The following is a 23,385-nucleotide window of genomic DNA, read 5'->3' as shown; positions in this document are numbered from 1 at the left end:
TCCCCCGTCCCTCACAGTCCTCCTCCTTGAGGTCAGGACCCTCAGCCTGGTCCTTCAGGAGGAGCTATGCCCGGACCCCGACCCCTGCCCTGGCTTTCTGGCTTCCACATGAGGGAGGCAAACCAAAATTGAGCCCCTTACAAGAGGGGCTGCCCCCGCCCCCCAAGCCGTCCTGCACAGCTGCTCTGTGGCCACAAACTCCACTAGGGCTCTTGACAACCCAGAGCTGGGCCTCTTACCCCCAGCACCTGCCCCGGAAGGCAGCGTTTGAAAGGGGAGCTTGCTCCCTCTTTGCTGGTTGAGATACTGGAATCAGGGGGTCCCGCTTCCATTTGAAAGCATTACATCATAACTATTGAGGTATGTTTGTTTCCAACTTTATGGACCCCCAGAACAAAAGAAATACCTCCTTTCCTTCCTCCGCCTCCAACAGATCACCCGCAGGTCACTGACCCTGAGCTCTTTGGTTCACTTACCTGGAAACACCCTCTGGACACCTGCTTTCAGCAAGACCGGCTTGGTCTCGGGGAGATAAAGACACAAAGAGGCTCCCTGTGGCCTCAAGGAGCTGAGGATGGTAGGAGAGGTGGGGGTGAGTGTCTCCTCACCTTACGGTGATGCCAGGCTTGCTGTGGTGGGTGTTTGGGGGCTACCCAAACTGAGAAAGCAGGGTGGGCTTCCCAGTGGAGACAATGCCTGAACGGAGTCCCTAGAGGTCGATCAAGATTCTACTGGGGAAGGAGAGAAGAAATGGTGTTCCAGACAGGGGAGCAAGGAGAGCAAAAGGCCTAGAAGCTTGGGAGTGAGTAGCTCTCTGAATGAGTGAGTTTCAGGGTAGTGAGGCCCAGGTAGTCCGCAGGGCAGGACAGGTCTTGGACATGGGCTGGGAGCTCAGGTTTTACCCGAAAGAGCCAAGGGAGGGCTGGGAAGGATCACAGAAATGAATGAGAGACCCCAGCTCACCGGAGCTCACCGGAGCCATGATAGGAGCCGTGAGGCCACTGTTGGGGGCGGGTTCAGGCTCTAGAAGCAGGGACCCCATCTCCTTCATCACTCACTCCCTGTGGCCCAGACCTTGCATGCAGCAGGGGCCCAATGTTTGCGAAGTCAGCAGGTCTGAACAGACAGAAATCTCTGCTCCTTAAAAAAGAAAAAGAGAAAACTCTGGAGAGAGCTTTTCCTCAGCCCCCCATACCAGAAACCCCCTTTTCTCAGGCCTTCCTCTGCCTCTGCTCCCTCTGTGTTTTACCACCTCTGGGCAAAGGCCCCCTCCCCTCCTGGCACTGCCCGAGCCTCAGGGTCGCCCATGCACTTTCAGACTCCTGGAGCCTAGGCCTGCCCAGGAGCCCCGGCCCGATCCCTTCTCTTCCTGCTGAACACTCCCCACATTGTTCGCCTTTGTGTGCTTTTTCCTGTGCCTGAGCTATTCTAACTTTACGGCCCTGCTTCTCTCCAGGGGTCATTTGCCAAACTCAGATTGGCGCCACAGATTGGAGAAAACAGAGCCCCACCAACCCCCAGGACCTCCTCCTGCTGAGGAAGACAGCAGAGACCCTCCCAGCCGGCTTCCTAACCCCCTGGCCCTCACGGGACCCTCCTCCCGGCCCACAGAGGCTTCTGGGATCCTGCCCTGGACCCATGCCCACTGGCCTTCCCAAGAAAGGCTTTCTTTGAAGGTGGCTTGAGTGCCCCAGGGGCAGTGAACCCATGAAGTCCTTGGGTCCCCAGGCCGAACAAGTGGCTGAGCCTAATGGCAGCAGGTGTCAATTCATGAACTTGAGAACAGAACCCGCTGCCTCCCCGAGGCCACTCCTGGGACACTGGGACAGACCTCAGATCACTGAGTCCCTGTCCTGTCTGCACATCTCATAGTAGGTGGAAGCAGCTGAGGGGACCAGGGCTGTGGACTTGCAACCACTTCGCAGAAGCCGTGTGCCTCACTTTATTATACATCTTCACTGTATTTCCGGGGAATTCAGGCTCCCCGAGGTTTGGTCGTCTTGAAGGCCACAGAGTGGATAAGGCCAGGACTGGCCCCGAGACCCGGACTCCTGGATCCACGCCCAGTGTTCTTTCCTCCCTGTGTCCTGGGCTGAAGTGGTCATCAAGCTGGTTCCGTGGGGAGCAGGAGGGGGAGCACGAGGCCTAGGGAGAGCCTGGGAAGCCTGGCTCAGGCCTGACTCTGCGGCCAACTTCTTATGTGGTTCCCATCAGGTTCTTATCCATCTCGGCTGCCTCCTTCCAGCTCCAAGCCCCCAGATCTCCGAGTTGGGCCACTTTCCTTTGGCTGACATTCTCCCCAGGGCGGAACCCCCATCAGGCTCTCCGGAGCTCTCTTCCCAGCTAGGCCTTGGTTTGGGGCTTCCATGTTCGTCCTCGCGTTGTCCAGTTCAGCCAGAATCCTGCTAAATCAGCTCATCTAGACTGCCCCTCCTCCATATCTGATCAGCCTCAACATCTGATGAGGTTCCCATCCCCCACCTTCCCCGGGTGATTTGTGGCTGCCCTGACCCCTGGTGCTTCTTCTCAGCACTTTTCCATCCCCACTGCACCCTTGCTTCTTGGCTATGATTCCCTCTTTTCCTTACAGTCAAAGTGAGCCCAGTCTCTCTCCCCTACTGCCAAAGCCCATAGCTGTGGTCCCTGTAACTATTGGGACAGTCTCCTGAATAACGTCTGCCTTACCATTCTGTCACCAGTGTATATAACTGCTTTTTGAAGACTTCTGTTCCTATCACAATCCCCTCTCGCTGCCCCAAGCCACCCATGATCCGGGCCCTGGGGCTACATAGACTCCTGATTCAGGTCTTGGTGTAGCCCTAAGGCTTTGAAATGATTTCCTCACATCCTCCTCCGTCCACGCCTGTGATTTAGAACTCTAGTTTCCTTCCAAGGAGAGACAGCATGAGGTCGTGAAAACACCAAGGACATCTTCCTTTAATCAGCTGGAAACTGGGTGATCAGGCCCTTCCCTCGGAATGTGGGGGAGGGGAAGTTTGGGACCCCCACCCACTCCCCCGCTCCAAACTTGGGAGAGGGGAGACTTTGTCTCAGATGCTGCCAGCCGAAGACCCTGGACTTTTGCCAACTCTGGGCCCGGGAGCCAGGCCCTGGGGTCCTGTGGAAGAGTGATCTCATCTGGCTTTCCCTCACCCCATCTTTCCCACAGAAAACCCCTCTCCTCTTCAACCTTGAGACACCCCTACCCACCCACAGTGCCTTGGGTCTTTCCAGGAGGTGTGTTTTATAAACGTTCTTTCAAGGGAGACCCCAAAGCCCCGGTCTCATTCACGTTAACCCTGAAACCCGCATCAGCTGGCAGGGTGAGTTGCCTTCTGTAAACTGAGAAACCTAAGATTCAGAGGTTTCCTGAAAAGGACTGGCTCAGGGTAGACCAGCAGTTCCAAAGTCATGCTTCTGGAGACTTCACCAGATCTACAACTCCCAGCAGTTCAACTCCATAAGGAGCTGTTGGCTTTTCCCTTCCTGTTCAGATATTGGCTTCAGGGGTTTTCCCTTATCTGGTCTGCAAGTTATAAACCCAAGAAATTTTCTCATAAAGATAACGATTACCAAAGCTGGAGTCCAGAGAGCCTCCAGTCAGAGCCGCTAACTTCAGGCTGCTCGAGGGACCCAGCACTCTCGCCCCCACTGCAGCAAGGAGAACCATGGGCTTTGCTGCACTGGGCAGGGACAGAAAGCGAGCAAGGAGACCGTGTTGGGAATCAAAGCCTGCCTGCTGCTCGATCTGGTTTTGAATGTCAAGCCAGGTCCTTGCAGTGTGTGTCGCCCTCAAAAATCCAGAGAAATGTCCTGTTCACGGCAGGGAAAACAATTGCACTGATTAATTGTGCTTCTGTTGACGTCTCCATTCTCGAGACTTCTCAGTGCATTCCAGTGAGGCCATCTGCCAGATGGAAGTGTTGTCACACACAGCTTCTCGGTGCAAACTGCAAGGCTTGTGAGACTCGAGCAAGCCTGTTAGAATTCCTTTTACTTAATGGCCATAATCAAAGAACAAGCTCTTAGTTATCTAGCAATGAGCTTTAGAAATAGATGAGTACGAAAAATCGCAATTTATGAGTTCAGCGATTTTTCTTTTGCTGCTAAAAATAAGAGCCTGTGAAACTCTTAACAGGGTTGGAAGAGATATAGTCAATTGTTAATTGTGTACAAGAGGTTGATCAATGGCTACCTTCCTCCCACCACTGCCCAGGGCACGGGGCTCAGGGAGCAGGGCTGCGCTGGCCTGGGAGAGAGAATGTGGGAGACCTCATTCTCAGGCCCCCAAGGGCCAGGGCACCAGCAGGAAGATGGGAGTACTGCCTGGTTAGGACAGTATGTGGCTATAGACAGGGAACCCCATTAGCCTAGGTCGATGACGGGACGATGGCCTGGCCGGCCCCACTGGGCTGGCACCCGGCCTTCAAAGAGTGGCACTTGGGGGCAGGCAGTGCTGGGTCAGCTTGGCCTCCCAGCCAGCTCACAAGTCTGCTTCCTTCTCCGGCTCACCTTGTTGGGAGGCTCAAGGGAACCGGGCAGTTTCCTCCCGTCCGATCCTGTCCCTGGACTGGTGCGGCTGGCCCAACTGAGCTGGATGGAGAGAAGCTGGGGGCACTGGGTTCGAGCCTCAGCTTCAGCGTTCCTGATACTGGGGGTCATGGGCCTCTTGGAACATCAGCCCCTCATTTCTGTAACAGGATGCTTGCATTGGCCTGGCTTGGGTTTTTGCCAGGATTCGATGAGAACATGGAGAGGGTGGTGGTTGTTATTACTGGCATGGAAAGAGCGGTTTCCTAGCTCATTAATGTGGAAACTGCAAGCGTCTGGCTGCCTCAGGACAAAGGCCCCACTGGCTCTTTCCGTCCTCTCTCCTCACTCCCATATTGTTCAGACTTTGTTTTGGTTGTTTTGGAACTTCTAGAACAATGGGTCCTGGGGGCTTGGCTCTGCAGCTCTTCATACCCTCAAGGAAGCATTTGTGGGGGCTGAGGCCACAGTCCCAGAGTGAGGGGCCTGGAGGGATATTTACCGGCTCAGTCCTGCAGCCTGGAGCATGTCTGCCCCACAGGCCTCGCCCAAAGCCTCCTGTGCTTCTTATAAGTCATCCACTGGGTGCCAGCGCCTTCCTCCTCCAGCTCTGACCCTGCAGCCTATCTCTAGCTGCCAGGCTAGCATCCCTGGAGGCCCCAGTGCGGCAGTAGGTGAGGGGCAGGGCCCTGCGTGATTATCTGTCAGCCCGGCGTCCGCAGACCTGAGCTCGTCCACGCGGGGCCCTGGCCTGTGTCTCCTCCTCCACGGCCTTTGGGTCACCCCCTCCCTCTCCAGGGAGGACAGGAGCAGCTGAGGAATTCCTTTAAGGCGTGAGGCCGAGGATGCCCGCACTCAAGGAGGGACTCCCCATTAAAAGACAGCTGTCGACACAAAGGGTGATGCCTGAGACACTCCTGATGGGCACTGGGGGAGGGGGACCTCCGGTCCATCCTGTCCCATCTGCCTCCTGGCCAGGCTTCTCTCCCTCCGTCTCTGCTTATGTTCTTCCTCCCACTGGGACTCTGCCTGTCCCCCCTTCTCTCCTGCCCTCTGAGAACCAGCCTGAGTTTTACCTCCTCTAGGAAGCCTTCCCCACGCCGACCCTCCTGTCATGGGAGCCACAGCCCTGGCACCTTATCTTCTCTGCTTTGAATGGGGTCTCCCTGAGACTCGGATCTGATTGTAGAGACTCGGCCATTTCCTGCCGTAGGACTGTCTCTCTGAAGCGCGGACCGCATTACCCCCCTCACTGTGTTGGGAATGCCTGGAGCATAGCAGGTGCCCCGATATCCTGCCGATGAGGAGGCTGGCGTGACCCCCTCAGCGTGAGCCCAGGGCGCATGTCACAACCTGGGGATTTTTAAATTCCACAACAGAAATGGAAGCTGACCCCATCGCACGGAGTCTGTGTTATTTCCTGGGCCTTCCCTGCCCTCCGGGAAACGGAATTGATTACCAGAGGAACAACACAGGCTGAAGTTTCTGTTTCTATTCTGCACGGAGGGATTGCTTTCTATGAACCAAAAGACACACAGTCATACCCTTCGGTTCAGTGGAAAACAAATGATAAAGTCAGAATTCCCCCAAGGTAGCCTTTCCCAGGGACACACGTCCAGTATGGATGGATTCTGGGAATCCCAGCAGTAATTTGTTTGGGGTCTACTGTCTCTGGCCGCCCCTTTGCCTGAAGGTCTAGCTGTGGTTCTGACCACTCCAGAGGAAGGCCAGGTCTGGACCGGCGCCTCATGCGCGCGTCCTTGGAGGCTCTGCCCAGGGCAACACTGATTCCGGAGGGCTTTGTGCATGGTGTCCGTGTTTGGTCCGGCCTCGGCCAGTCTGACTTTGGGGGCCTGTCTGGATCAGTGTCCTGTGTGTTGTAGGTGCTCATAATAACGTGGATTAGACTGAGGCTCAAAGACCCTAACTTTGTGGAATGATCAAACCCACAGGAGTACAGAGGAAGGCAAAATTGTGGCACCTATGTTGGCCAGAGAGGGTGACATGGGGGTGACTGATGGATAACTGGGGCTGTGGAGATGGCAGTTAGGTGGCCGGCAGAGGGGAGAAGAGAGCATGGCAGGTAGAGAGGAGTCAGCAGTGGAGACCCAGACCTGGGCTTGAGTGTGAACTGTGTAGGAGCAATAGGCTTGGGGCAGAAGGTGTATGCTAGAGGGGCTCCGTGAACACAACAGGCCGTATCACAGCGTCCTAAGTGGCCAGGAGTGGCAACAGCGTCCCAGGAGCCCTCCGTGGGGGGCAGAGGTTAGCAGTGGGGTTGTGGCTGCGTCTGGAAGGTGGAGTCCTGTCTTGAACAGAGCTGGGCTGGGCACTCCTGACCTGACTGCGTCTGGTGTGGCGGGCAGGGTCCGAGTAGAAGGGATTAGAACCTGGGGCGCCTGGACAGCTCAGATGGTTAAGCCTCTACCTTCGGTCAAGGTCACGATCTCTGCGTCCGGGCATCGGGCTCCCTGCCTGCTTCTCCCTCGCTACACGCGCCCCCCACCCCCGCTCGTGCTTTCTCTCAAATGAACAAACAAAATCTTTAAAGAGAGAGAGAGAGAGAGAGGATTGGAACCTGAATTTGGGCCCGGCCATCACGGGTGCAGTGAGGAGGAAAGAGGGCCAGGGGTCTGGAGACCGACTGCAGGGGCGCGGAGCTGGCTGAGGCTCCTGGGCCAGGCAGGAGCACATCTGGTGCAGAAGAGGGCATGAATCTGGGGTAGACACCCGAAGTGATCACACACGTGTCTCTCTGCACGCAACCCTACGTCCGCACACGCGGGGCTGTAAGGGGGCGTCACGCTGTGCCCACCGCTGGCTCCGGGTAGGACGCCCGCCTTTCCTTGCAGACGCTGCGGAGCACAGACACAGCCAAGCCCAGGAGACGTTCTGAGGAAAGAACAAAAACCTCACCTGCCACTGAGTTGGGTTTGCAGGGCGAGCACGAGTGGGCCCCGAAGACTTGGGGTACGGGCTGGGGACGTGGAAGTGGGGACCCTAGGAATTTATGTTCTTCTAATGTCGGCTCCATATGTATGTGTAAGGGAGAGGCAGGGGGCGGAGAGCTGAGAAAGGAGAACCTTTTCTGCGGGCCTGAGCCGTTCAGCCCTGGCCCCGCAGGCGGCCCATTCACAGACACCAAAGGCCTCCTCAGAAAGCTCCCAACCGTCTTCAGGGCCCAGCGTGATTCTTGGAGGGGTCTTGCCTCCTCCCAAGTGTCCTTTGAAACCATGTGCCCTGTTCTCCCTGAGAGAAGTTCTAGTTCACACCTTCTTCCCAGCTCCCTGCGCTCACCGGGGCCCATCAGTGGCTTTCATGTAGCTCTGATGTGGGCAGAGGCGGGAAGGGGAAGAAAGACCCTCCAGGGGGAAGAAGGGCCCACCTGGGAAGCATAAGGGGGCTTTCCTGGTGGCCGGAGCGTGGCCTGGGAGTCGAGCTGGGCAGAAGCCCGGGCCGAGCCGGGGCCAGGGGGACTAAGGCTTGGCGCTCGAGTGGAAACGCTCAAGCTTTGAGCCTGAGGCCAGTGACATCTTTAGAGCGGCTGCTGCACGCAGACGGGAGGCCGTGCGAGGGCTCCTGTCCTCGGCGTTGAAGCTGGGGGTGTGGGGGTGGGATGAGCCTTCCAGAGAGGCGCCGGGCAGAGCTGGGTAGGTAGCCCGCCCCGGGCCTGTCTGGCCTCCTCTGGGCGGCTCTTCAGCTGCTCAGGGCAACCCTCAGCCGTGGGATGGGCTCATTCCGCCAGGAGAGGCCTTGATCTTGGTGATTTCTGGCGCTGAGCCCTGGGGTCCCCACACCTGCAGTCCTGGGCTCTATCCCTACGGGGTTTCCAAGTGGTCCTTGGAGCGGGATCGTTCATCCCGCTACCCACTCAGATGTGAAATGCCAGTAGAAGGCGACAATGACCCCATTCTGGGGCCTCACACCACTGTGGTCGTCTTCTCCTTGGAGGCTCTGGTGGGTGCCCCCGTCCATCCCCGGGGCCAGGGGAAAGGTGGGCTGTCCAAGTCCAAGACGTGTGTTCCCCTGTGAGCTTCTGGGGGGTGAACGAGAACAGAAGCCCCACCAAGAGCCCCTCCAAAACTATGGGCGGGGGGAGGGAAGAGAGGAGACTACTGGTTACTGAGGCTGGCTCTGAGCAGGGCAGCTGGCGTCTGTACACCTGGGCCTGCCCACAGTAGCCTCAGGAGAAGTACCACAATCCCATTTTATTGACAGGAAAACTGAGGCTCAGAAAGGTAGAGTAACTTGGTCAAGGCCACACAGTGAGTGGGTGTGTGGCTCTGGGACTCTGGAGCCATGCTCTGTACCAGGCAGGGAGGTATCTTTTATTTTTTTAATTTTTATTATTATTTTTAAGAGATTTTATTTATTTATTTGTCAGAGAGAGTGAGCACAGACAGACAGAGGGGCAGGCAGAGGCAGAGGGAGAAGCAGGTTCCCTGCTGAGCAAAGAGCCTGATGTGGGACTGGATCCCCAGGACTCTGGGATCATGACCTGAGCCGAAGGCAGCCGCTTAACCCACTGAGCCACCCAGGCATCCCAGGGAGGTATCTTTTAAACAACCACCATTAACAGAAATGTCCAAGTTCCAAGAATTGAAATGGCCTCAGTACCACATGGCTTATTGTTTTTGAAATCTTTGTTGAATCCAGCCAAGTGGAAAGTCTGACCCTTGTTCCCTTCTTAGCCTCACAGGCCAACTCAGGATCCGTGGCCACCCCAGGCCTTGACTTCCTGCCAGTCCCAGGTCGGCCCTGCCTGGGATGCTCCTAATGCACTTGCCCGGGGCTTCTCCTGAGTTCAGGAAATTCCCCAGGACACAGCTGAAGCTGGGCGGCCACCACACGCGTGCGGAGCCCAGAGAGAGTGGAGTGGGGGTTTCCCTGGAAGGACTCCATCAGCTTGGGGTGTTTTCTTCCTGTTGGCTCTCTGGGCCCAGTATCCCCGCCTCCCCCCCACCGACCCCCGCCTTGGCCTCCAGGAACTTGCTTAAGGCCAGGGGACCAGGACTCTGGGGCGTTCGTGGGCGGTGAGCTTCCCGGGGCTGTCCATTGACAGGGCTTCCCCAGAACAGCCGATGAGATCATCATCGGCCGTTTCAGGCTGGTCTGAGAGATCCTCGGGTGCAACAAAGCAGGCCCAGGAGATATCCTGTATGACTCATCGGTGGGCCATGCACCAGGGGCTTCCGGCCCTCAGCAGAAACAGACACAGAGGACCATTGTTTACCCCGGAAGCCCCCCGCTGGCCCTGCAGGCTCAAAGGGGTCATTTGTGTTTTCTCCCGGGTTCTCTGGAACTATAGTCTGGGGGATGGGGGTCTACCGGGCAGCCTGGGTCCCTGCAACGGGAGGAAAATCAGTGTCCAGTCACTCACCCATAAATCCCACAAGAATACCCCTGATACAGGAGCCTTTCTCCCTCCTGGCTTGAAAAAAAGAAAAAAAGAAAAAAAGAAAAAAAAAAGGCAAGTGAAAAGGTTTTGATCAGTAGGAGAGGCAGCTAGGACTGGTTTCTCTGCTCTTTCCAGGCCCTCACGTAGGACACCCTCTGGGACACAGACCCAAGGAACTGTTGTAGAAGGCACAGGGCAGGTGGCCAGAGCTGGGCAAGGAGGAAGACCGGGCTGCCCTGGTGCCCCTTGCTACGGCTCAAGCTGGGTGCCCTTAGAAACCTCCGGGGGAAAAAAGCCAAAAAATCTTTTTTTTTTTTTTTTTTAAAGAGGAATCAAAGGATATAAAAGAAAATTCACAGGAAACAAAATCCAAATGACCAACAAGTTCACAAAGAAGTTGTAAAGCTCACTAGTTATCAAGGAAATGCCAATTAAGACAACGAGGTACTATTTCACACCCGTGAGATTGGCAAAAATCACCGGGACAGATACTGTCAGGAGCTGGTGGGCTGGGAAAGGGGGAGGCCTCAGGAGCTGCTGGTGGGAACCGACACCAGCCCGGCGGGCGGTGAGTGTTCATGGAAAATCTTACATAAATTCAGTGGGTGCAGACCTTGGAACAGGAATCTTGCTCCTGTGCAGCCCGAGTAGGGATGAGACCCTAGAGTGCCAGAGCAGAGGACCCCCTCCCCAGGAAGCCCCCCCCCCCCCCAACCTCCACACACTCCCTAGCATGTGGGTTTTCTTCAGCAAAACCTGGAAACCGGGGCCCAGTGAGGTCCTGCGTGGAGCCGGCCACTATGCTGCTGTGGACTCTGGCCCTTCGGGGCTTGGGTTCAGGGCTCTGACTCTAAAGAAGGCAAGACACCCCATTCCCATTCCAAGCTCTAAGTTAACATCCGAACCCTTCCAACTCATGAGCGTTCTCTCTTTGGGTAATAAACTTAGCAGCTTAAAACTGCATACATTTATCCTCTCATCTCACATTGCTGTGGGTCAGGAATCTGGGCCTGGCTTAGCTGGATCCTTTGCTCAAGGCCCTCCTCCCTGAGCTGCTGGCCTCAGCTCAGCCTGCTCCAGGGAGACACACTGTTAAACAGGAATAAGCACCCACTATGCTGGGTGTAATCTAAGTGGAAACTGGCAGCACTCTCATCGGGGGGCTCAGGTGGGGAAGAATCTGCACCTGAGTTCAGGCGTTTCCCCGCAGCGGGAAGACCGAGGCCCCTCGCTCTTTCTGCCTCTCAGCAGGAGGCCACCCCCCATCGAGACCACCTGCGCTTCCTTGCCAGGTGGGCTTCCTTGATGGCTGTCTACTCCATCACGCTGGCAAGGACGGGCTCTCCATTCAGAGCGGGCCCAACCCCATGTTTAAGGGTTCTTACTCGATTAAGCCCGCCCCACACAGAATAACCTCTGTTTTGATGAGCTCAGAACCAACTGATTTGGGATCTTAACAACACCTGTAAAATCCCTTCATAGTCTATGAACTAGGACCAAGTCCCAGGTCCTGCCCACAACCAAGGGGAGGGAATTATGGACGGAACTTCGGGCGGGAAAACATGGTGCCCCTCTAGGGTCTGTCCGCCACCTTTTCTGGCTTCCCGTAGAGGAAGGCTCCTCTTCTACTGAGAGGAGGCAGAGTCTCAGGCTGTAAGGAACCGTCCTGGGAGACGCAGCCCTCCCCGTGCAGGTGCAGGGTACTGAGTGCCGGGTGGGACAAGGCAGGGCTGCGGAAGGAGGGCCGACGGGGGGTGATGCTGGGGGGCTTGTCCACCTGGGCTGTGGAGGCTGTGAAGAGAGGCGGTGGTGGGAAAGCAGGTCCTGGGGAGGGCTGGCCTCTCAGCAGCATGAAGAAGTGAGGAAGGGCTGGGGCCAGCGGGCACGCACCGTGTGCCAGGCAGGTGCCCTGGGATGACCATTTCTCCATCTCCAGCTGAGAGGGCCCCAGGGACAGGCACCCCCTATACACGTCAGCCCCTTACATTGTAACCTCTTCTTCTGTCCCCTGTCCTTGCCATCGGGGACCCACCCCCTCCTCCACTCAGCTTCCATGGGTACCTACGAGGTCAGCTAAGGGGCAGTTGGGAGGGCACTGCCTGTGCCCACAGATCCCTCTGTGGGCAGGACTGTCAGCCTGCTGGCCTCAGCTCAGCCTGCTCCAGGGAGACACACTGTTAAACAGGAATAAGCACCCACTATGCTGGGGCTCCTCCCACTGCGGGGTTCAGATCTAGCCGGGACCCTCTTGGAGGGCCTGAGCATCCAGAGCCTGTGGGCTATCCTGGCAACCCAGGCTTCTGGACTCCATGCCCTGCTGAGAGACAAGGCTTGAGGCCCTGGTGGCCCAGGTGGGCGTGGGTCCTTGAATCTGGGCTACTCCCAGATGCGCTGCCCCCCTCCCTGCCAGTTCTCGAGAACTTCCCCCTGCCTCTGCTCCTGAACCACCTTTGATCCCTCTGTGCCTGCCATGCTGTGAGTTGGATGGGGGAGGCGGTGGGGGTGGGGGTGGGTACCTGCCTCCTCTGCTCAGGCCAACCACGAGTCCCAGCCCTGCGCCACTGACCGCCTGAATTCCCCCCTCACCTTCCGGCCTATCTGTCAGCCTGCTGGCCTCAGCTCAGCCTGCTCCAGGGAGACACACACCCAAAACCAACATCCCCAGCCACCCCCAGCCTCAGCTCACATCTTAATCAAGCAAGGGTTCTAGAGTAAGACCTATGCAAACGAAGCTGGGGCCCTGGCACTCTGGATAACCGCTCTGAACTGTGCTGGCCTCGGCACACGCTGATCTGTTGCACTTGGCCTTCGTGTGAAAACCACAGAAACCAGCTCTGGCTAACTTACTTAGGAAGAGATTTTAGCGAAAGAGTACTGGGCTGCTCACACTGGGTTATCAGGAAGGCTGGAGAACAAGGGAGGTGAGCACCTTTGGACCGTGTCCCCCATGGGAACCGCGTGCTACCTTCCACCGGGAGGACCCTGCTGGGTTCCCCAGTCCTGTCAGCCTCTCTCGGAAGCTTTGTATCACTCCCTCCAGATGCCAAGCCCCAGGGACAAGGGTTCCACCGGTCACGCACATGTCCCAGCTACCGCTCTGGTGGAGGATGAGGAGGGGACAGGAGCCTCACATCATCTTCTGTGATGGGAGGAGGTGGGCTTGCCTTGCCTGGGAGTCGTCTAGCAGAGGAAGGCCGTGGCCATGACTCTTTCTGGTTAGTTCCCCTGTCTTGGCCATCGCGACACCTGGGGCCCAGCGCTGCTAGTGCGCACCCGACCACGCAGGGTGCGGGCCGTGAGGTCTCTCTGCCCTGTCTCAGGGTGGCTGGCAGACAGGTGGCTCTGTGGACCTGGCCAGCACACTCTTCTGTTTATGGTGACAGCCAGCCACTGTGCCTTGTTTCGTCCCAGAACTGGGCCCCCACCCACCTGCCCGGGAGTCCACTTCAGGTCAAAGGGCCTGCGTTTCTTATTTGTATTCTATTACTTAGGGTTTCAGACTCACCATATTTGGTACCTGACCCACAGACTTAGGCTCAACTAGTGTTTTGTTCCTCTACCGAATGTCCAGGCTCAGAGTCATCAAATGGGGGACTTCGATGATTTTAAAAGATTGCCTATACAAATTGTTTGGTGGTCCCGCACAAGGGCACGAAGAATCGTGGGGGTGCTGAGGCTGGGCCAGGCAGGGCGTGAGTGACCCCGGAGCTGTAGCCTCCGCCTGCAGATAGGCAGGGTCTTGCAGGACAGCTGGAAGGCCAGGCAGTGAGGACAGACAGCTTTCTCACTCTGGCATCTAGAAGCTTCTCTCCTCTCCCCTAGATCAGGGGATGGACCTGGGGAGGGGTGGGGTGCCCATCCCCCCGACGGTTCTGCTTCCAGACTCCCGCCCTGGGACTTGGCCTGCTTGCTCCAGCGATCTGAACACTGGCCCTGAACATGGAATGGGGTCTTCTGAGCATTGCCTTGACCTGGCAGCCACCCCCAGAACACCATTTGGGTCTGGGGTCTGAAGGCTGCTACAGAGAGCCTGTTCCCTCCGAGCTGGTCTAGACGGTAGCCTCTAGGGCTTCTAGGTCTGGCCAGCTAGCTGCCCACCTTAGAATGAGGAATTTGCCCCCCAAGCAAGGGGATCAGATTGCACATTCCTGAGGACTGAGTCACTCCCAGTTCCTGCCTGTCTTCAGGAATGTGTTTGTGCTCAGGCTGGAGGAGAGCGGAGGGCCTGAGAGGGATTGCACACACCACAGGCCATGCACTCTGTGTCGGGCTGCCTCGTGGGGAGGGGCGAGGGGCCCACGCAAGGTCAAGGGGGACAAGGCTGTGACCTCTGGAGCTACTGAGACTCTGGAGCTACTGAGACTCTGGAGCTACTGAGATGCAGTTCGGCATGGCCCCCGAGGACCCAAGAAGGAAAGAGCCAGACTCAGGCAGTTTTTAACTGGAGCCTTTGCCCTGCCAAAGTTGGCTTTAATTTGATCCCATGGGACAGAGTGGAGAGGGGCCAATCCAAGCAGGGCTCCCTTGCAGCAACCCTGGGAAAGGGACTTGGTCCCTCACCACCTCCTTCCAGGAAGGACGACCTCTTGGAGGGCGCGGAGGGCTGGGTGAGGCTCTGGTGGCTCCTGGCTCCCCCTGAGTCCTAGCCCCTGGCCCCTATTCCATCCAGAGCCCTGTGCTGAAATGGTTCTTTTCTGTCTCCAGCATGAGCCGCCCAGCTGTGAGAGAAGCCACATACTCCTCAGTAAATCGGCTGCTGTCACAGAGGGTGTATTTGGCCAGGCTCTGCGCTAAGCCATTTACGCTGTGTAGCCATGTGCCCTGGTTTGCCTGGGATGTCCTGGGTTGCTAAACAATTATTAATAGCACCTCTTTTCCCTTTCAAAAGTGCCCTGGTTTGGAAGATAGGTATATATGCATCCTAATTTTATAGATATCTTTTTTAATCCCCACAATGCCCCACAAGAGGGGCCCTACTGATAGTCCCATTTTATGATCCAGAAACTAAGGCTTACAGAAGAGTGGTGACTTGTCCAAGGTCATACAGTCTCAGAAAGTGTAGATCCGGAAACTGTTAGGAACTGAGCTCTTGACTTCAAAGCCCCTTGGCTTAGCCACAACACCAAATTTCCTCTCCTAAAATCCTTTGATGCTTTAAAGGACTGAGCATCTAGTATCTCCAAACAGTAGAGAAATAACAATTCAAGAGTCTTGGAGTTCTCTCGGCTCCCTCCCCAGTCCCACACTTTGGCTCTCTTTGGCATGTTGTTCCCTTCTTGAGAAACAGCGGGCACAGATCTGTTTGTTCAGTGGTAGCCGAAGCATCGTTCTGAGAAGCGCAAGCAACACTGTGCCTCCTGCGTGCCCGGCGTTGCCTCTAATCCTCGCGCCAACCCTGCAAGCTAGGTATTATGGTCCTTCTTGCACAGAAGGGAAACTCCTGGAGGTTGTACAGCTTTGAGGAGGCAGAGCTGGGTCAGAACGTGGAGATCCCAGCTGTAAGCTGAGCAGACTCTCCACAGGGTTCCGTTTTGGCTCCATGCACTGTGGAAGCTCAGCAGGAGAGCACTGTCGGGGCTGCACGGACTAAGAGACAAAAATGGTGGAACCACATTATGCATCCAAAGACCCTCAAGGCCCCCAGGCATTTTAGCTATCAAGGAGCCAGGGCTGTCTTGTCCAACAGCATAGCCAATAAGCCCTTTGAATTGGTCTAAGGCCCATATACAAGAGCCTTCGCTTGCAGATACATCACATTTAAAAGGTAGAGAATAAACCAGTTCTGGGGCCCAGAGGCCCGGCTCCAGTTTCTACACCCGGAGATCAGTGCACTGTGAGAGCCTTTTCCCACTCCCTACCCGCTGGCCCCAGGGGAGGGAGGAATAAAAGCAAGCACAGGCCAGATGGTCCAGGGAAAAGGGGATTTGGGAAAAGGATGTTTGTTCAAAATTTACCAAAAATAGAGAACCAAGGGGAGGAAGAGTCTACCTCTTGACCCATTTAAAAAACTATTTCCCAGGAAGGACTTTCTAAGTAATGGACAATGTCACAAGAGGAAAAGCCAGCGGCTTTGACAATGTAAAAATATAAAACACTGGGGGTTAAAAACCAACGAAAACAAAAATAAAAGAAAACAACACACTAGTAAAACACATATGTCACAAATGTCACAGTGGCAATGCAGAGAGAGCATGTAGGATGATTTTAAATAAGCCCATCAAAGCTGTGTTAGAAAAGGGGCACGTGGGTGGCTCAGCCGGTTCAACATCTGCCATCAGATGATCCCAGGTCATGATCCCAGGGTCCTGGGTTTGAGCCTTGCATTGGGTCCCTGCTTGGCAGGAAGCCTGCTTCTCTCTCTCCCATTCCTCCTGCTTGTGTTCCCTCTCTAATTGTGTCTCTCTCCGTCCAATAAATAAAATCTTAAACAACAACAACAACAACAACAAAAACCTGTTAGAAAAGCTCACGAAGAAAGCAGAGAATCAACCCAAAAAATTAAAGATAGCTTAATAATTAGGAGCATTTTTGTGTCCTTGATCATCATGTAAGTTCTAATTTTGAGATAACATTATTTGCCTTTTGTAATAGAATTTGGTTTGCTGGTATTGCCACAAGCCGGAGCAGACCCACGACCCCGGCTTTCTCTCAAGCCTCCCCTGGTGGGGGCATGCACGTCGCGGACAACCCTTCTAGAAATACTTCGGCGGAATGTACCAAGGATATTTAACTAGAAAACATAAATGTCTTGGAATTTGCTCTGAGGAAATAATTAGAAATTCAAACAAAAAATTATGGACAAAGATGATCCATGAAGGGAATGTGTAGTAACAAAAAAAAATAGAAGCCCAGATACTCCAAAATAGACGAAAAATGAAAGAGTTTACAATGTAGCTATATGATTACACAGCCCTTTAAAATGGAATGGAACATTGAAGAATGTTCATGCAAAGCAAAAAGAGCTATGAAATATTATTGAGCAAAGTAGACTGCAAAGCAATTGTATGTTCCCAATTTTAAAAAGCGTAAATATATGTATGAATGACAGGGCCCTGTTGACACACGATGACCGTGGATCAGGCAGCATAAGTCGTGATGTTTCCCTTCAGGCACGATCTCTAAGGCATGGAAGCTGGCACCATCCCCTGCCCTCCAAGGGTGGTGGGCATGTCACGAGACCACTCAGTGTTCCAGAGGGTGGAGGAGAGGCTGGGGATGGGGAAGGAGCCTGAAGGAAGGTCCAGGGCAAAAGGTTCTGGAGAGCAGGACGTCTAGGTGCCACTAGTAATGGTAGGTCAGAGAGTGTCAGGGCCAGTGGACCAAGAATATACCCACAATCCAAGTCCGGATGACAGCATCAGGAACGAGTCCCCAGATCAGCTCTGCAGGCGTGGCTGTGCTCAGCCGCTACTGCACGAGGAGTCAGGAGAACGGGGTCGGTCTCTGTCTCTGCCCTAGATCATTACACGATCCTGGCGAGACTCTGAGCTTCTGAAGCCTCCGTTAGATCATGTCTGACACTGAATGTTCGTTCCCCCTTGGCCTGCCTGTGGTGAGGACCGAAGCAGGCTGTGTGGACCGTGTAGGGATCTGTACACCTCTGCTGGCATCAGAGGGAAGGGGTTGAATCCAGGACTTAATAGCCATGGGCACCTCCAAAGCCAGCCTCTTCCTGGAAGCCTTCCCTTTCCATAAGCCCCGGGCAGGTTTCTTCTGGACCTTCCAGCACTTTCTGCCGGACCACACAGATCCTTAGTCTTTCATGGGATCCCCTGTTGCTTCATGTGTGGAAAGCTTGTCTTTACAACTACATTGTCGGATGGTTGGCACCAGTGACCCCCAACCCTGCCCCAAGTTCTGTCTGGAGAACAAAAATCCCTTAGTGGGAGGTGAGAACCGCTCCTCTCTCAGGTTGCTGGAACAGCGTCCGCACAATTGTATGCTGCTCTGCTCTGGCTCCCCCTGGAGGTGGGGGCAGGCACTGCCGCAGCTGACTCTGCGGACTGTCTGGAGACCAGACCCTGCACCTGTTACTCAAGGAAACCCACTGAGGGACAAGGCTCTTGCTGGGGTGAAGGAGCCACTGGCAGAGGCTGTTTAACTTCCAAGTGCCAGGGTGGGCTCTCTTACTTCAAAGCTCTCTTCCATATCCCAAAGCATTGAGTTTCGGGCCTGTAAGCTCCCAGGACCTTAAGATTCAGAGGATAGAGAATCCTAAGCGGTGTTAAGTCCTAAGATTCTGAGACGTCGGAGATGGCGTTCTCAGGAACACCATCCCCTGGCCTGCTGCCCTCCTCCCCAGAGAATGCACAGCCTGGTCAAGCCCTGAGGCCCTGTGTCACCTTGACTTTAGGCCAGTCAGCTGCCCAGAAGCAGTAGACAGCAATCCTGTCACCGGAAAACCAGGACAGAATTCTCCAAAGGGGAGGTGCTAATCAGTCACTAAAAACCCAAGGCTCCAGGGCCCTGGGGCACCTGGGTGGCTCAGTCGTTAAGCATCAGCCTTAGGCTTAGGTCATGATCTCAGGGTCCTCAGATCAAGCCCCGCATGGGGCTCCCTGCTCAGCAGGAAGTCTGTGTCTCCCTCTTCCTCTCCCCTTGCTTATAATAAATAAATTTAAAAAATAAATAAATAAAATCTTTTTAAAAATAAATAAATAAAACCAGGATCCCTGGGTGATGGACATTGGGGAGGGTATGTGCTATGGTGAGTGCTGTGAAGTGTGTAAGACTGATGAATCACAGACCTGTACCCCTGAAACAAATAATACATTAAATGTTTATTTAAAAAAAGAAGCCAAAAAAATCCATAAATGTCCAATAAATTTTTTTCCTTAAAGTAAAAGGCTAAAGCAAACAAACAAACAAACAAACAACAACAAAAAAAAAAAAAAATCAAAAAAACCCAGGGCCCGTGCAAAAGAAAACAGGGGTGCAAGACCCTCAGTTTGTTTGCTTGCCATCCCTGGCTCGGTTCTTGGGAAAGTCAGAAGCTAGAGTCCTTGCCCTGGGACCTGGCCCAGCTTTCGTGAAGGAGACGTTTGCACGGGTCTCAGAGTGTTCACTGTCCTCCACACCATAGTGAGAAGGGGTGGGGGAGGCCAGCGGGTGTGTCCCTGCGTCTCTGTAGCTGAGTGGCTCCGTGTTGCCGTCTCCGCAGGGAGATTACGTTCACTGGGGTGGAAGGGCCTTGAGAGAGCAACAGCCAGGCACAGCCTCGCTGGCACGTGGGACTGCCCACAGGACAGAAGCACAGCCTGCTACAGGCTCAGCCCTGGGAACAGCAAAGGGTGGCTTCTCGGCTTGGCCGATCTGGTGAGCTCATCTGTCCCTCTGACGTGCAGGCCAGAATGTTCCCAGTGCTGCAGAACGCTCAGAACTGGTCCCCTGTCCCCACCCCTGCCTGGTACAGCAGCGTAGAGATGCCTACAGCAGGGCTCTATTGGCCCGGCACCGCAGGGAGGAAGCAGAATTGGGGAGTTGCCTTGACCGTGAGGTGAAGCATGGGCGTGAACCTCTCTGAACTTGGCCCTGGAGAACTCACATCTGACTCGACTGCCTTCCTCGGGTTAATGTTCCACTACAGCCTTGGACCTCTGCTCTGCAAGGCCTGGATGTTTCTGCTCGATGCCACAGTTCAGCTCAGCACTGAGCTGGGGCAGGAGCTGATCCCCCCAATAGCCCGAGCGCAGGGCAGCTGCCAGGCGGGGGCCTTGTAGGGTAAAATGCTGCTGCACGTGGGAAGGTACATCCCTGGGTCCAGGAGGAGAGACCTTGATCCCCAAAGGGCCAGGGGAAATGACTTCTTTCCTCTAAGCCAAGAGCCCATCGTGGATCGGATACATTCATACACACCGACATAGTCAGTCACCTTGGACTTTGTATGTATCCATCTATGTGGTTTTTGGTCACTAAACAAAAGCCAGTGTGTCCCAGTGACTCTCAGTTCATTACTGGGTCCCAGGTGCTTGGCAAAGAATTGTCACCCACCCCTTTCCCACATACACCCTCATTAACCTCTTAGCTGCTGGAGGCCAGGGGCCCAGAACTGAACGTTTGGGTCTCATTAGTGAAAGGGGTCCCATGAGAAGTCCCGAGGAGGACCTCTGTGGAGTGTTGTCCTTGGGCCCCAGCATCGCGTAGCCACAGAACTGACCACCAAGGCCTATGGCCCGTCCCCTGTCCCAGAGGGGAAGCACGGACTTGCCCGAGCAGGAAGGCTTTTCCTCCAGCCGTGTGGTCCGCGCATGAGGGGATGGAAGGCGTGCTCAGTGAGAGTTCTCCCAGCAGATCACTCACTTCCCAGTAAAAGGCCATACAGGAGAGACACCAGGGAGCCGGAACCCCGGCCAGCTCTAGGATCCATGCCCCTTGCAGCTGGGGAGGGGAGTTATGGGGGGGGGGCGGTGGTGAAGGTCTCCTGCTCCAGAAGTGGAGAGAAAGGGGACAGAGCCTCCTGCGGGTGCTGGAGCCCCAGAACCTCCAGCTGGACCCGTGGGCCCCGGCAGCTCTCCGTTTACTGCGGTGTCCCTGGTGCCTGCTGCGGAGCTGGCACTTAGCCAACATCTGAACGACTAAATGAACGAGCGAGGCCAATGCATGGAGTCATCCAGGTCTCAGCAGCCCTCAGGCTGCCCTTGCTGGGTTCCCCACGCCCCTCCAGCTGGACGGATGGGGGTGCTGAGGCAGAGCCCAGGCAGCCCACTGGCCCTGGCACTTCCGAGCGGCTTGGATCTCAGGTTCTGGGCTCTGTGCGTGGCCTCTGGCCCCGGCTTGAGCCTCGTTCTCATTCCCGGTGTCCTCCTCACGTCCAGCTTGCCCGTGGCCTTCGCCTCCTCCCAGCTCTCCAGGGTCTGGGAGACGCCAGGAGCAGGTGAGTGGCAACCTCCGTTCCTCTTCACGGAAGCCGGTGGAAGGTGTGTTGACAGGCCTCTGGGGTGCTCTAAGGGCAACAGTGGGGCTGTGGGGCCTGCCTCCCACCCAGAAGCCGCTCCTTGGCCTCCCTGCTCCGAGGTCCCAGCTGTGTCTGACTCATTGGCCGCTAACCCCACCCCGTCCCCGCCTGACAGAGCTCGACAGATGGCTGGGGCCCACTGGCTGACTGGATCCACCTGTATTTCTAGATTCAGAGTCAGCGCAGGTGTGGATGCCGGCAGCCCTGGCACTGCCTCGGTGTTTCACCCCTACGGACTTGGGCGATCTTTGTCGGACTCTGTGAAGTGCAGCGCATTGTCTGTCCGTGGCATTCGAGGAAACTGAGGCACGGAGGGTTGAAGCTACTGGCCCAGGACGAAGAGCAGAGCTGGCATTTTTCCGCACAGCCACCCAGGGTCCCCATCGTGGCCCTCAGCCCCCCTCCCCTGCATTACGTGATACTCACCCCAGAGTGCTGGCAAGCATGGCCTCTCCAAGCCTCGGTGAGCCCTCAGGAGGGAAGCCGGGCTCCAGGCCAGGACACGGGGCAGGGTGGTCTCGCCGGGGTGCCGGAGGCAGCCAGCCAGGCGCTGAGAGTTTACAGCTGTCCTCACAACGCCAGGGGCAGAATCAAAGGCTGTTCCAGCTGCCGAAGAGGGGCATCTCCATCTGTGCCTGCGTCCCTGTGAGGCCACCGGCTCTGTCTGCGAGGGGAGCTGCCAAGGGAAGAGAAATCTTCTGTCATCTTCCTGGAGCAAGAAGCAGCCCTCCTGCGACCCTTCCTGCCTGGACACCCTTCTCCCGCTCCAGAGAAACAGGAGCCGGTCTTGCTTGAGGCTACCCACCGCCAGGCCACAAACAGCCTGTAAGGTGAGCACGGCCACCGGGCGCCCGAAAGCCTCTGCTGCTTGGAGTCGGAAGCCGCTCGAGGACTTCCTGCTCGGGTGTTTGTTGTCAGACTTTTGTACCGGCCGCACAGGTGGTCTGCTGCCCTCTGGCCCTTCGGAGCCCGTGGATCTTGTATCAGCTTTCAGAGCAGGCTGGGTAGGGGAGGTGATGGCATCCGACAGGGGCTGACAGGGGCTAAGCCCCACCCCCCACCCCAGCCCCCACCCCCCCATCACCCCACACCCTGCACAGAAGGACACCATCTGCAGGCTCCAGGCAGGATCCTTCCTGGCCTCTTCCAGCTTCTGGAAGGCCTGGGGCTTTGTCCCTCCTTTGTCTGTCTCCATATTCACACGACTTTCTCCTCTGCTCCGTGTCCATCCTCTGAGTGACTCTTACAAGAACCCTTGTCACTGGATGAGCCCATCTCACAATCCTTAACTTAATTACATCTACAAAAATCACCTTTTCCAAATAAAGTCACGGTCCCAGGTTCTGGGGGTCAGAATATAGACAGATCTTTTGGGGGGGACCCCAATTCAACCCATGACAGGTCATTCCATAACACATGGCAGGTCTACACGGGCGGGGGTCTACCCTATCTGACCTCTGCTCCTCCTACCTCCTGGCCCTCAGACTCCAGCCCACTGCGGCCCACTCATGCACCCCACTCCCGCCCCAGGGCCCCCGCTGTTTCTCTCCGGCTCCGCGGGCACTGGTCCTGCTGCCTGGGAGAGGCGGGCCGAGGTCTTTCCCAGAACCGCACACCGTTCCCGCTGTCAGAGAGAGCGTTCTGCAGGGAGTCAGTCTTCTGACTTGGAGGCCTCCCTAGCCATGTTGGCTCAACTTGCCACACTCTCCCAAGCACTTCCTCTCTGTCTCTTGCTGTGTGTTTCCCCCTGTGCTTATCACATGCTTATCACATTTTCCTCCTGTATCTTGTGTGCTGTCTGCCCTCCCCTGGGAGGCCGGGCTGTTTCTGCCAGTTCTGCTCGCTGCGTTGTCCCAGCAGCCAGATGCCTGGGGCCAGGCGGCCTTGGTTGAGCGCATGAATGCATGGAGGAGCGAATGGACACGTCTCTGGTCAGGCTGAGTTCTGAGTTCCCAGAAGCCTTCGTGGACATGCTAGCCCCACTTGCCTGAACTCCTGGTCTCGGAGTGCCTCCAAGTCAGCCTGTGAGCATCCTTCTTATCAAGTCTAGAAAGGGATCATGGTTGGTTCTGCAGATGCTCCATGAGCCCACAGCCAAGTCAGCCCCCGGCCCTGGGCCTTTCCTGGCCCTTCTTCCTCCCGCCTGGCCCATTCCTTCCCTGGTCACGTTCAGCCACGTGTGCCCAGGGGCCAGTGTGGGAAGCACGGGTGGGTCTTGCTGCCCCTGGGCACCCCCAGAACTGCCACGGGGGAGGAGTGGAGGATGGGGGCAGGTGCTTCTGATGCACGAAAGCCTGGGATGAAGGCCTCCAGGGTGGGCATTAAAGGAACACCCATGAGCAGGACTAAGTGTGGGCAGACTCCCCCAAAACATAACCCCTCCATTTGGTGGAAAATCCCTAACCAGCAGTGTCTCCGCTTCAGAAGAGAAGAGACTTGGGCCTGGGGGTAGACGGGACGCTGGCTTTCCCCTGGCAGCTGTGGCTGGCCTTCTGCTTCCTCC

At 56.0% G+C, this 23,385-nt stretch overlaps 1 protein-coding gene across 1 annotated transcript; it reads right to left on the bottom strand.

Annotated features, from left to right (window-relative positions):
* Nucleotides 1–14,370: 14,370 nt before the first annotated feature.
* LOC131807322 (uncharacterized) lies at nt 14,371–22,993 on the bottom strand. The gene is made up of 2 exons (XM_059132552.1): nt 21,309–22,993; nt 14,371–15,514 (listed from the first exon to the last, which is right to left on the bottom strand). Exons 1-2 carry the CDS (start codon nt 22,075–22,077, stop codon nt 15,483–15,485), a joined length of 801 nt encoding a protein of 266 aa, XP_058988535.1. The 5' UTR covers nt 22,078–22,993; the 3' UTR covers nt 14,371–15,482.
* Nucleotides 22,994–23,385: the final 392 nt, after the last annotated feature.

The sequence above is a fragment of the Mustela lutreola genome, chromosome 9 (genome assembly GCF_030435805.1).
Source record: "Mustela lutreola isolate mMusLut2 chromosome 9, mMusLut2.pri, whole genome shotgun sequence".
NCBI classification, from domain to species: domain Eukaryota; kingdom Metazoa; phylum Chordata; class Mammalia; order Carnivora; family Mustelidae; genus Mustela; species Mustela lutreola.
Note: the sequence above shows the minus strand (reverse complement) of the source record. Positions and strands in the feature narration are given on the sequence as shown.

Coding starts and splice junctions, on each gene's coding strand:
- LOC131807322 (XM_059132552.1), bottom strand. CDS start 22,077: ATGGAGACAGACAAAGGAGGGACAAAGCCCCAGGCCTTCCAGAAGCTG. Junction 15,515..21,308: donor ATGCTTGCCAGCACTCTGGG/GTGAGTATCACG, acceptor TTTGTCTCTTAG/TCCGTGCAGCCCCGACAGTG.